Raw genomic sequence first — 13,188 nt, 5'->3', positions numbered from 1 at the left:
AGACTTCATCTTTTAAAAAACAAATGTCACCTAAAAGTTATCAAGGGTTCAAATATATTCTTACACACAATAATTTTCCTTCTCACACGATCCTTCGACCACATATATACATGCATATACATTATATAAAATAAATGTAACTAAAATTCTATTAATTAACATATTATACTATTTATTTATTTTTACCATCTAGTTTATATTACTTAACATATTAAATTATTAATTAGAATTAATTATGTTTTTAGTGCTTGTGGTTTTTAAAAAAAAAATTATTTTCATCTTTATGATTTTAAATTGACAATTTTCATCCCTACATTTTATAATCCTTTATCTATTTCGTTATTGTTATTTAAAGTTTATTGTGTTTTCGTCTTTATAGTTATAATTCATTTCTATTTTAGTCTTTCATACTTAAAATTAGTGTTTTGGCTTAAAGGACGAAAATAAAAATGAATTTCAAGCCATAGGGACAAAAATCGAAATTTCAAAACCATAGAGATGAAACCTGAAGTTTTTAACAAACCATAAGAACGAAAAATGTAATTAAGTCTATTCATTATTTGTTTTTAATATATATTATGAAATAATAGAATTAACTAATTTTTTAACATGTCTTTTTGATTATTTTGTATTTTTCTACTAGCTTATCAACTAGTTTTTACCAATTGTAATTAATTTATCAACTATTTTGTCAAATGAAAACTTGGATTACGTAAGACCATCTTGTTTTCGTGAGAACCATTGAAACTTCATAGTAAAACGCTGTAAAGGTAACCTTTATAGTGTTTTTGCTATGAAGGTTCCGTTTTTTTACCTTCGCAACGTTTTGCTATGAAATTTCAAGTGTAAAAAAATGGTGATCTCACAAAAACACATGTTGGTCTCATGTGAATTCAACCCTATATATACATATATATATATATATATATGTGTGTGTGTGTGTGTGTGTGTGTGTGTATACTTAGGATCATGTGAGAACAAGGTTTTTTCGTGAGACCCGTAAGACCAATTCTCAACTCTTGGATTAGATCTACAATCTGAACATTCATAATCACMAAATTGCCATGAGACTTCTCAATAATCACAAAATTGTCACCATGCAACTTTAAACCATTAGATCATTAGCTTATAAAGTTGATCAATGAACATAAATTGGTCTTACGGGTTTCACGAAAAACCCTTGATCTCACATGAACCCAATCCTATATATATATATATATATATATAGAGAGAGAGAGAGAGAGAGAGAGATAGAGAGAGAGGGGAACGATCAAATGAAAACCGCCATCATTTATGTAAACCATATAAACCAATCTCATTCATCCATTTTTTTAATCAATGGTTAAGATTAATTTAGTTTATATTAGAGAGTTAAAAATAAAAAAATAAAAATATTTTTTTTAATTGGAAAAGGGGCAAAATTGTAAAACCGTCTATATCAATAAATCGGGTATAATCATCAATTTCCTTAATCAACCCCATTTTGAACAAAGAAACAATATTTTTAACTGTTACATTTAATGAATGAAATGATTTCACCGTATTTTTTACGATACACAAATAAACGTCTTTCTAGATGAGCCATCTGTCATTTTTCATTTTCTCATAAGATGAATTCGTTTCAATCTTATTATGAAATGGTTTCACTGTTTGCCTATTAGATGAGACATTTGTCATTTTCATGTTTTCGGTAGATGGATCCGTTTTAATTTAATTATGAAATGGTTTCATTGTTTGCTTATTACATAACATGTTCTTAACAATTATGAAATGGTTTCACCGTCGTTATGCAATTATGAAATGGTTTCACTGTTTGCTTATTACACAACATGTTCTTAACAANAACATGTTCTTAACAATTATGAAATGGTTTCACCGTCGTTATGCAATTATGAAATGGTTTCACTGTTTGCTTATTACACAACATGTTCTTAACAAAATAAAACAATTTCATCAATAATTGTTTGATAAGAAAATTACACAACCAGTTCATCCCCAAAAGTTTTATAAAACAAGCTACTCAATGAACGTTTTCATGAACCAATCTGCATATGTTTCATAAAACAAGCTCCTCAATGAACGTTTTGTAAACAAATCTAACATTAATCTGTTTCACAGCTGATAATGAAATTGCTTCACTTTTCGCTAATTACACAAGCTTTTTCTTATCTTTTCTGAAATGGTTTCACTTCCTTCACGCAACCGTATCATCATGCACCGTATTCATCATGCATCCATTTCTTGATGCACCTATTTCATGTTATACCCATTTCATCATGCACCTATTTCATTATTATTTTCACTTACTCCATGCACCAATTTCACCATGTATGAAACCGGTTTCATCATGCACCCATTCAATAATCATTTTCACTTACTCCATGCACCAATTTCACCATGTATGAAACCGGTTTCATCATGCACTTATTTCATAATCATTTTCACTTCATGCACCAATTTCACCATTTATGAAACCGGTTTCATGAATACTTTTTTTATTCTATTACTGATTTCATGAATTTATTAATCGAATTAATAACTTACGATTTCATGAATAATGGCAATAATAAACCGAGACACAATGTAACAAAATCCAATTTTTAATATTATAATTTAATTAAATATTTAAATGTTACCATTTATAAAATTTTCTTTATTATGTTACCTTAATTAAGATTTATTAATAACTTTCATATTTAATAGAAAACAATGCAAATGACCAATATATTATTAATAATTAAATTTAATTAGAAAAAAATGAAATTTTCCTATTGGTCGAAATTAGTTTACACGGTTTCTAAGAATTGCATGGTTTTCATTTGAACGCGCCTCTCTCTCTATATGTATATGTATATGTATATGTATATGTATATGTATATATAAGGTCGGGTTCACGTGAGACCAGACTGTTTTCGTGAAACCCGTAAGACCACATTTTTACACTTGAAACTTCACAGCAAAAACACTGTGAAGGTTTGTGAAGGTTTAAAAAAGTCGAACCTTCACAGCAAAAACACTGTGAAGGTTACCTGCTGTATGCTGTGAAGTTTCAAGTGTAAAAAACTGGTCTCACGGGTTTCACGAAAACAGGCTGGTCTCACGTGATCCTAAGTCTATATATATATATATATATATATATATATATATATATATATATATATATATATATATATATATATATAATTCAATTAAAACAACTGATAAAATATCTAAATACATCAAATTTTGTCATATAAGACAAATCTTTTTCCTCAATTACTACTACAAATGTTGAATTCTTCTTCTTTGTACTCATTTTTACCTTAACTTACATTACATCACTTAGATTTTTGATATAACATGTTTACATAACCCATACAAAATTTAAAATATTTGTCAGGTTAAAATGGGTAAAAATTAACTTTTTAACACCAATTAAAGTATAAAAAAAAGTTATTGTTACATTAAATATGAACTAAAACGACTTTTTTTTTATTTTGGCACAATTTAACCTAAAACAACAAAGTAAAAACCAACCAATGCATTTTCTTATTTTCTTAATACAATTGTTGGTAAATGTCTTTTATCTCAAATTAGTAGTCGATTTATCTATAACGGTTTGCAGCCGAGAGCCTCTTGACCCACGAGCTATCATGGATCGACCATGAAATCGGGTTCCCCTGCATGGCACACCATCTTAAGTTCAAAAGGGCTACGGCATGATGCTCGGAGTCTATGAAGTGTTCCAAAGCTCTTGATTCGGCCTCCAAATCTTCTGCATAAATGAAGTCATCCTCGAAAAGTGTTGTGTTTTCGTTGATATCTTGTTCGGATAACATGCATATACTCATAACTTGCAGTGCCTCCATGGCCGTGTTATAGAAACCACGATCAACGTATAGTGAGAAAACGTAACCGCAGGTTGCAGCATCAGGTCGGACTTTCTCTTTCAGCATACGATCCATCACAAATTCGATTATGTCTATTCTATCCTGTATAATCAAGGTACACAATAAAAAAGTTGCAGCTTTTTTCTTCATAATGTATTTAAAACAAAACCAAGGAAACCAGTATAGCCTACCCAAAGATGTGTTTGAAAAGGCCGTATCAAGGGACAGATAGGTTGTTTCCGAGAAACCACCCAATTTCCCAAAGAGGTTTATGAAAGAGAATAATAAGCACAACACTTTCTACAAAGCACATTTCTATCTTAGGTTGTGCCAAAATGCTTACTTTCCAATTCTAAGGGTGTTGTGAGACGGAGAAAATTCATTATAAAGGATAAAATTGGCGTTTAGTTGATTAAATAGTAAAATAATTACATATTTCTAAAACTGCATGCCTTTTTTCATTGTAGACGTTTACTTTGGGATGGAGGGAGTATAAAAGCTCTATATTTCTATTACTAGATACCCGAAACCTATGTGAAAAGAGAGTATTATAAAATTGAGAAAGAATTTTATAAGATTGTTTTACTGTCCTCCATTGATGGAATATTTTAGACCAAAATCAATGGCATAAGTAAAGGTGCGTTTGGTACACAGGACAGGCAAAACATGATAGATAACAAACTTGTTGTCCCATGATTGGCTCGACATTAGATTGGGAAAGGAATGAGTGGGGCAAATGCATTTTTGTAAGGGAGATGAGATAAGATTGGTAAATTACTAAACTACCCATATCAAATTAGAACCCTTAAACCTTCCACAGTTCTTTCACTAGCCGACCTTACTCTCGCCCATTGATCCTGTCCAATCCAGTCCATTCCGCATACCAAACGCACACTAAGGGGCAACAATGAAAATCGGCTGATAGATAGCTTTTAACTTTGAAATTTCCAGAAAAGAAAATGCAACGATTTTCTCTAGGCTTATATCCTAGAGAATTAACATGGTTTATGAAAACCGTTTGAAAACCGTTTAAACATGGTTTATGAAAACCGTTTCGACCATTAGTCTTATATCCTCCAAAAGAGGAAAGTTGAGAAGCAAAATCAATAACGGCAGCAAGCAAACATGCAGCGTTGTAAAATGGAGGTATTCTATAAAGCTTGATAAAAAAGACTCAAGTATACAGAGTCCTGGGATACCTGCCAAGCTGCTTCTCTGAGAATTGCGTTGAACAACAATGCATCAATTTGGATTCCTTCCGAGCATGCATGGTTCAGAAGGGTCAATGCTTCATCAAAATCTCCCAATGCCAACACAGCCTGGAATGGATTGATTATCAAAGTGGAAAGGAAGTGGTGAATGGGCGATCTTGTATGAATCAAAATATGACAAAAGTGGATCCATCGAACACCATTTTGTATAACTCATGAAACAATTACATAAGACAAAAGAAGCTTTGATCCATCATATGGTTCTCGTTAGAAGCTCAAAAATGAACTAGAGCATTGACTAATATCCAATTTTGAGCCATCATGTTATTACATTAAAACAACGCTGATCAGCCAATTTTCAGATAATAAATTTTTGATTATAGAAGCCAAAATGCATCAAAGTTTGGTTTAGTTCCTATTTAATGTAACGAAGGTTTGAACCTTTGACCTGCCTCCTGCTAGGAGGCAGGGATCTACCGGTAACCCAGGCACCGTTGGGGCAATGACCCTTTGGTGAGGAAAAAGAACTTTTTTCTCAATCGATGTAACAGTTTCAAAACTTTCTATATTGTACCCATCTTGATCGGTAACCTATTGATCTTGTAACATTTTATGACGTGGATAATCGTTTATGAAAGAATTATGGCAAAGTGGACAATAAAGTTGACATCCACGTAATCAAATGTTAAAAGATCACCAGGTTACCTGTCAAAATGGGTATAAAATAGAATATTTTGAAACTTCGTTATACTAAATAGGAAAATTTGAAACTTTGTTACATTGATTGAGAAAAAAAATTATTTGTTACACTAAATATAAACTAAGGCAAACTTCGTTGGATTGCTTCAATTATAGAAAGTCATGAAGTTCTTACGAATGGAAAACAAGTGGTGTACAATCATGCAAACTAAGACAAGACCAGTGGTGTACATTGTACAAGTGTGTGAAACTGGATATATGAATGTTGGCACATCCAAATACCTTTATAAGAGACGTATAAGTTTGCACGTTAGGTGGATAACCATAACGAATCCTCATGGCGATCAAACCCTGAGCGGATTTGAATGATCTGGTAATGGTGCAGCAGTCAATCATAATATTAAGAGTCACACCATTTGGACAATAGCCATGTGACATCAAAGTCTTGAATACATTGATAGCCACGTCACCCTGGATTGCAAGACAAGAAGTTACTATTTATATAAGAAAGGGACAGCCTCTGTCAGAGGATATATCTATATAGTCCCCTTCAAACGAGAAGAGTGACCAAACTACATGTGATTTTAAACTAAAATCACGTATAAAATCACATGTTATTGGGGTTGAGGGCGAAGTCCCCTGCACACCCCTTGCATTTTGAACATGTTCTGTAGTTGCATGTGATTTCAGTGTAAAATCACATGTGATTTGACCATTCTCGTACTCTCTTTTTTGACCCTGTTCTCGTTTGATCCTCCCCCCCCCCCCTCCCTTCTCTGTCTCTGTGTGTGTGTGTATATATATATATATATATATATATATATATATATGAGTGGAATCAAATGAAAACCATGCAACATGTTGCAAACCCCTGAGGACCATCCTAACCACTCAATTGTTTAATTTAATCCATGATTCATATTGTTTCACATGTTTTGTTATTGTATGGGTTTCATATATGAAACGTATTTACATGTTTTTTCACATGCGAAACAGTCTTGTATGTTTCATATATGAAACACACACACAAATTCACACATAATAACAAAACATGTTAAACAATATGAATCATGATTAAAGTTAACATAGTGAATGGTTAGGACCTCACAAGTTTGTAACATTTTGGGTTTTCATTTGATTGTCCCTCCCTCCCTCCCCCCAACCTCTCCCTCTCTCTCTCTCTCTCTGTATATATATATATCTATATCTTACTTACCTCCTCAGCATCAACAAGTGAATGCAACACTATGTTGTAGATTGGGGTTCGTGGAGGATATTGGTTTTCTGCCACACGCAAGTAGTGTAAGAGCCTGCTTATCATCCCCTCTGATCCAAGTGCGTGCAGCTATAAATCATCAAAAAGAGGAAGTTTCAGTCTTTCAGCGCTCCAAAGCATAGTATTCTCAGGATTACAGTCCTAGAGACCCCACATACTCTCATTTACATTCAAATTAGATATTCCTATGTCATGAATAACACTACTGATTTGGGTTCACAAGAGTTCTTCACTCTTTGATTATTGAAGGTTAGTTTATATAGATGACCAAAAGAGTTCCTAAAAGTATCCGTTCAGTCATATGTTGTGATCTCCATGAGACTGTATTTTCCTTATCATGTTCTCTTATGATCGTGAAACATATTTATCAACTATCAGAATCTTTTGATCCATTCTTCAACTTTTCCACAACACAAAGAGAAGAATGAACCTTTTATACAATGTAAAATTGCATAATCCCACAAGCCCTACAACTAAATGATATGATAATTTCGCATAGATTTTTACAAGTTCCTTCCTATAGACCTTTTTCTCTATTTTCTTCTTGTAACACTCTCCTCTTTTTTCTATACAGCATTACTGTTGTTAGTTCTGTTGATGCCTCTTTACACACTATGGTTTTACAATTTTTTACATTGTATAAAGCCCCTCAATTACTTTTCAAAATCTTCAAATTTGAAGATATAAAGCACGAAAAAGCACTTACCAAGTTCCTTATTGATAAATAACTGTGCTGAATGCCATTTCTCATCATATCATCCTCTAGAGCACGTATCCTTTTAGCAACTTCTGCTTGTGACAAAATATTTCCATTTTCATAGGGAGCATTCACGTTGCCAAACAATGAAAATAGCAACTCATATGTTTTGATATTTGGAGTTACTTTCAGCTGCTTCATTTTACCAAATACATGAACCCCACGTTCAGGTGTATCCTGCAAGGTTGATTAAACAAGCATAATTTGCCATGATTAAGGTAGCATTTATTCAACTACCAATGATTTCACAAATAAAAATACAGAAAAAAAAAAGAGAAACGAACTTTTTTTAGATACAGATTCATCATTTGTTACTAAAACACAGTTACGAGTATAGATCACACATCAAGATTGAAGAAAACGGTTATGGTGAGTTTCAACAAATATAAAGAGGATGTCAGTTCTAAAATGCATTTCAAACGCCATTTATTTAAATTGAAGTTAATAGACAATAACATTTAACTCATCTTGCTATTGATGCTTAACAAAATTTATGTTCTCTCTTTCCTAATACCAGCAGCCAGAAGTTAAAGTGAGTTTTATGGTATACGCTAGCACTATACAGAATTACAGCTTAGATTCACTTCCGTTGATATTTGCGCACTAACCAGGATATCACATGCTTTAAGCAACGCATTATAAGGATATGGTCTTTCACATTTGGCCATCTGATTCAAAAACGCCGCAGCCAAATCCAATTCCAAGTCTTTACTGCAACTTATAGATAGTGCTGCAAGAGTTGAATCAAGTGGCTTGAGATTCTTTTGTTGCATCAACTTTAGCTGCACAAAATAGCCAAGAACCAGAACAAAAAAAAACTTATGTCAACTCAAAGGGACAAATAGGTTAATCTGAGACAAAGGATGGGGCATAATAAGAATGGAAGTACTTAATACCACTTCCATGCCATCATGGAAACCTCTGGTTCGAGCAAGCACTCTAATAAGGCCATCATATGCACCACGTGATGGCTGGATGCCAAGATTTTGCATCTGAACCAAATAGAACAAAATAAAATCAGAAACTAGAAGATAGATGAGACATCGGAAACTTTCAAAGAGAAAATATAATTGTTCCACGATAAAAAAATAAAAAAATGTAGAGGTGAGGTCTGCATACATCATACCTCCCCAGACAGCCAGACCCCACCTCAGGAGGGATATATTGGATTTATTTGGTTTGGCTAATAAAGAACATGTACAAGTGAAGTTCTCCTATTAAAAATTGCATACAATGAAATTAGAATAAACTTCTACATATATGTAATTTTCTAACTAAAATACATGTAGTTGGATTGTGCATGTGAAATGAGATACTACCTGAAAGAATAACTGCTCCGCCAGCTTATGGTTTTTAGCTCGTGCACAAGCTTTTATAACATGAGTAAAGGAAAGCCTCAAGATCTTGGTAACAAAAATGCCTTTTGGATTTCCTAGCACCATTCCAACACTTTTGACTTCTTTCAAGTCAAAGTCCACAACTTTGTGATGGTCCATACTATTTGCCTGAGTAGACTTTTCCTTACCATTTTCATATACAGAAGGAACGCAGGTTATATTAACCTTTCTACATCTGCTCAAATCCAAATTATTGTAGAAAGGTATTGGTACACTCAGTCTTGGAAAGAGCATTTGTTTGTCAGCATTTCTCTTGATGATAAATCCTCCCCGGAAAGCTAAGGTCACCAGTTGCCGTAAAGCTTCACATGCAGCATCAATATCTCCCAACCTCGAAAAGGACCAGATGAATTCTCTTAGAGAAAAAAGGTTGAAACTGTAATATCTGGTATACTCCTTCCAGATGCTATGAACTGCTGAGAGATTTTTCTGAAAAACTGCAAGCTGAAAGAATAAATTTAGAATACACTCACTGGATAACACCAGAATCAATAACTTATTCAGCAAATAAGTGATCAATCCTTTACTCTTGTCAAAATAGACACTATATGATGGAAAAAAAGAGATAGAAGTCCACCTGTATTGATGAGGTAAAATCGACACAAATGGCTGACCAATATATGGAGCAGCGAGGATGTGAGAAGCAAAAGGGAAACCGTGCCAACTTTAAACGGTACAACTTGAAATGCAAGTGGACTTATGACGTGTGCGATCAGCCCACAAAAAGGTCTCAACAGCCCACACACAGTCGGGCAAAATCCTATCATTTGGAGCTCCGATTTCAAATTTCCCCAAAATTTCTCTTTAATTTTATCGTGTTTTCAATGAAAATCGTGTCCATTAGGTAGAGAATTTCAGTATTTTAAGCATAATTTTTAATTTGGTTGAATCTGTCAAAATTAGCAGCGTCCTATATAAAGGACTCATTGTATGCCATGAAGGATATTCTGAAACGTTTTAATTTACCCTCCAAAGCATAAGTTAAACAATCACTTGCTAAAACACACCTAGCGTGCTTCCATTGTGCATCATCGATACTAAAGATGCATATCCACAAATTAAATAGACTAAAGAGTCCGATTCTAGTTTCTAATGAATTGTCAGATTAACATTATCTATTTAAAAGCTTCAAGGCAAGATTTCTGATTTTAAATCACATAATACCTTCTTCAGTGTCGTATAATGTGCCAAAAGATCTCAATTATGACTCGCTAGAATAGAAAACTTCAATTAGTGGCTCAGTTGAATTTTATTGCTTCTTGAGACTAGAAGCAGTTGTTCGTTGAAATTCGATGGTTGTATGCAATATTCAAGAGTATGTCACATCATTAATCATTGGATCATAAGAGTTCCTGCAGCATGTGAAGTTTGAAATTTTTACATGTGCTGAAAAGTGACATGAGTCTTTTTCCCTTATTTCTCGGTATCTAAATCCCATATTCTGCTTTAGGGCTTCCTTTCTAAAATGGCTCTTTATATGTTGCCTCGGAAAAATTAACATTTTAACATACCAAATAACATTGCATGTGAATTTTGACTATTTTTAACATGATGACTACAAAAATAAAGAAGAGAAAAAACCTCAATAGCAACTCTCTGCATGCTCTACAAAGAATTCAGAAGTTCAATTGGTATTGCTGTACATACCCTGAGGAGCTGGCCATACGTTACTTCATTTTTCCCCACCATATCACGCTCCATTAGATCCAAACATTTACTGACATGAGTTCCACTCCGCATTTTAGCAGAAGCTCTCAGAAGAGTATTATATTTGCTCAGAGTAGGATAAAAATCTGGTGTTTCCCCATAATTACTCATCAAGGTGAATGCCTACATAACAGATTTGGACAAGAAACACTGTAATTAACCAGTAACACCTGTGTTTTTTTTTAAATGCAACTTCTTTTTCAATCCAACTATTTAAAATGCAACTCATCATACGGCAAATACAAACACCTATTTAAAAAATGTTTATACCTCCTCTAAGTAACCACCTTTGCAGAGGGCAAGGATAACAAGAGTGTGGCATTCATTGTTCATGTCAATTCCTTTTTCCTCCATAGTTCTCCAAATCTCCATGGCAAACTACATGAAAGAATAAATTCATATAATGCCTCAAAGAACAACGACATATGGGGTGACATATTTAGTGAAGAACAAGTAACAAAAAGAGCAAGATGCCAGATATTTGATAAGTTTACTTATGTAATTAAAAAAAACTAAAGCAATACATGGAGAATCAATTGTTTGCATATTCATAGTAGATTACAATTCCCAATGAAAATAAACACCGTAAAGTAATTCATTCCATGGCCTACCAGGGGATCAGGTGCCAATGTACAATATTCAAGAATTTGAACGAAATTGTTCGCTATCAATGCAGGCTTGTTGTAGTCAAAATGAGACAGCAGACTGGAAGCCCTTTTTCTTTCGCCCAAGTGAAGTGCATCCATGATTTGCTTCTGAACTTGCCCCATAACTGGATAGCCTAAACCCCCATGGCATGTAAAGTACAATATGATGATTCAGAAGAGTTATCAATTAATCCCTAAAACCACAGACAAAGTCTTGCTTCTCCATTTTAGTCATCGTGGTCATGTTTCATATCATAAGTTGATGTAAATGCATTTAATTTGGTGAAAGAACTAAAAAGGTATTGTCAAATAAATAGTTTGCAATTCAAAATATCTACATAAGCTCATAATAATTCTCCAAAGAAAGATGATCACTCTGACCAATAACATAGTGATCCTTTACATTTTGGAATCCATAATACCAGTTATCATACCATATAGTGTTGAGGAACTTCTCCATTCTTTTGGTGTTCCTCCACTTGAATAAAATCTCTTCACTTCTCTAGAACCCTTGTTTCTTCCCTACACAACAGTACTCATAAAAAATATGTTCCAAATTTAATAGCCATAAACTATTTGTAGTAATTGTTGCAAGTTCATTGCACACTTTCCACAAGAATTTGGAGGTTGACAACAATCCATTTCACATCCAATGTCAAAGTGTAGCTTCTTAACGGAATGGAAGTGGTATGCTATAAATTTACCATGCATTATTGGGATGCATGGATTAACATTTTGTTAATAGTATTTCTAACTTAAGTTATATGTTTGTTTATGTTTTTTGGTGACTTCAATATTTATAGCATACCACTTCCATTCCATCAAGACTCTACACTTTGACTTCGATTTATGTTGGGAAGGATTACTTGTATTCTTCTAGCTTAACTGCTTAAGCCTTCCTGTACTACACCTTTGGTTTTTCTTGTCTCGTGTTTACTGCCGAGTACACCCCCTCTGTCCCTCTCGTATCCTCTTTAGTGAAGCATTTCTTAGCCCCTAGTAAAGTTTAGGCATTAACTATTCCATCAACAGCAATGTCCATAGGATCGCTCCAAAACAGCAATTTGGGGAAATTTTTGGACTTTCTAGTCAAAGACGAAACTAAACACTGCTCTTGCTTCAAAATATAGGTTTCAAGCAAACAATTTTCTGCTTATGATATGTTGCTATACTGTACAACTGATATAACTTCAAATATACAAATAATTGTACCGACTTTGGGGTTGAAAGTTATCAGGATTAGAGCAGATTGTTCAAAATTTGAGATTTATTCATAAGTAATAAGAAGAAAACGTACTCGATCGCTAATATTGCACCGATTTTGTTCATCATGTGTCATGTAGCGATTGTAGATTCTTTTATGGAATAGACTGTCGACGGCGACCACTACCGATTTCTGCATTTTGTTCGACACCACCAGTCCAACCACTGGTTTCATCTTCTAACCAAATGCCCGCCAATTCCTGGATCAGCGTAAAACCCTAACCAGTGTTGTATTGCCCTCATTCAGAAGAACGCCGAACGACGGACGTCACATCTACTATCCGTACTTAACTCTTAAGTTTCACATATATGCCATTTCAGTCCTTAAACTTTTATCAACCACTTATTTAACTCTTAAGTTT

General features: G+C 33.7%; 1 protein-coding gene across 3 annotated transcripts; it reads right to left on the bottom strand.

Moving 5' to 3' along the window:
- Positions 1-3,449: 3,449 nt before the first annotated feature.
- On the bottom strand, positions 3,450-13,074 carry LOC112528298 (pentatricopeptide repeat-containing protein At1g76280). 3 transcript variants are annotated; one of them, XM_025139299.1, is made up of 13 exons: positions 12,861-13,074; positions 11,998-12,085; positions 11,528-11,697; positions 11,187-11,294; positions 10,857-11,039; positions 9,132-9,653; positions 8,709-8,804; positions 8,421-8,594; positions 7,762-7,989; positions 6,996-7,124; positions 6,062-6,250; positions 5,069-5,188; positions 3,450-3,971 (listed from the first exon to the last, which is right to left on the bottom strand). In XM_025139299.1, exons 1-13 carry the CDS (start codon positions 12,999-13,001, stop codon positions 3,585-3,587), a joined length of 2,535 nt encoding a protein of 844 aa, XP_024995067.1. In that variant the 5' UTR covers positions 13,002-13,074; the 3' UTR covers positions 3,450-3,584. The 3 variants fall into 3 exon arrangements, with proteins under 3 accessions (XP_024995067.1, XP_024995068.1, XP_024995069.1); XM_025139300.1 differs by lacking the exon at positions 11,998-12,085 and having other exon boundaries at positions 3,585-3,971; positions 12,861-12,947; XM_025139301.1 differs by lacking the exons at positions 11,528-11,697; positions 11,998-12,085 and having other exon boundaries at positions 3,585-3,971; positions 12,861-13,053.
- Between the last annotated feature and the right edge of the window lie 114 nt (positions 13,075-13,188).

The sequence above is a fragment of the Cynara cardunculus genome (assembly GCF_001531365.2).
Source record: "Cynara cardunculus var. scolymus isolate 2C chromosome LG 15, CcrdV1, whole genome shotgun sequence".
Taxonomy (NCBI): domain Eukaryota; kingdom Viridiplantae; phylum Streptophyta; class Magnoliopsida; order Asterales; family Asteraceae; genus Cynara; species Cynara cardunculus.
This window is presented reverse-complemented; position numbering and strand designations above follow the sequence as displayed.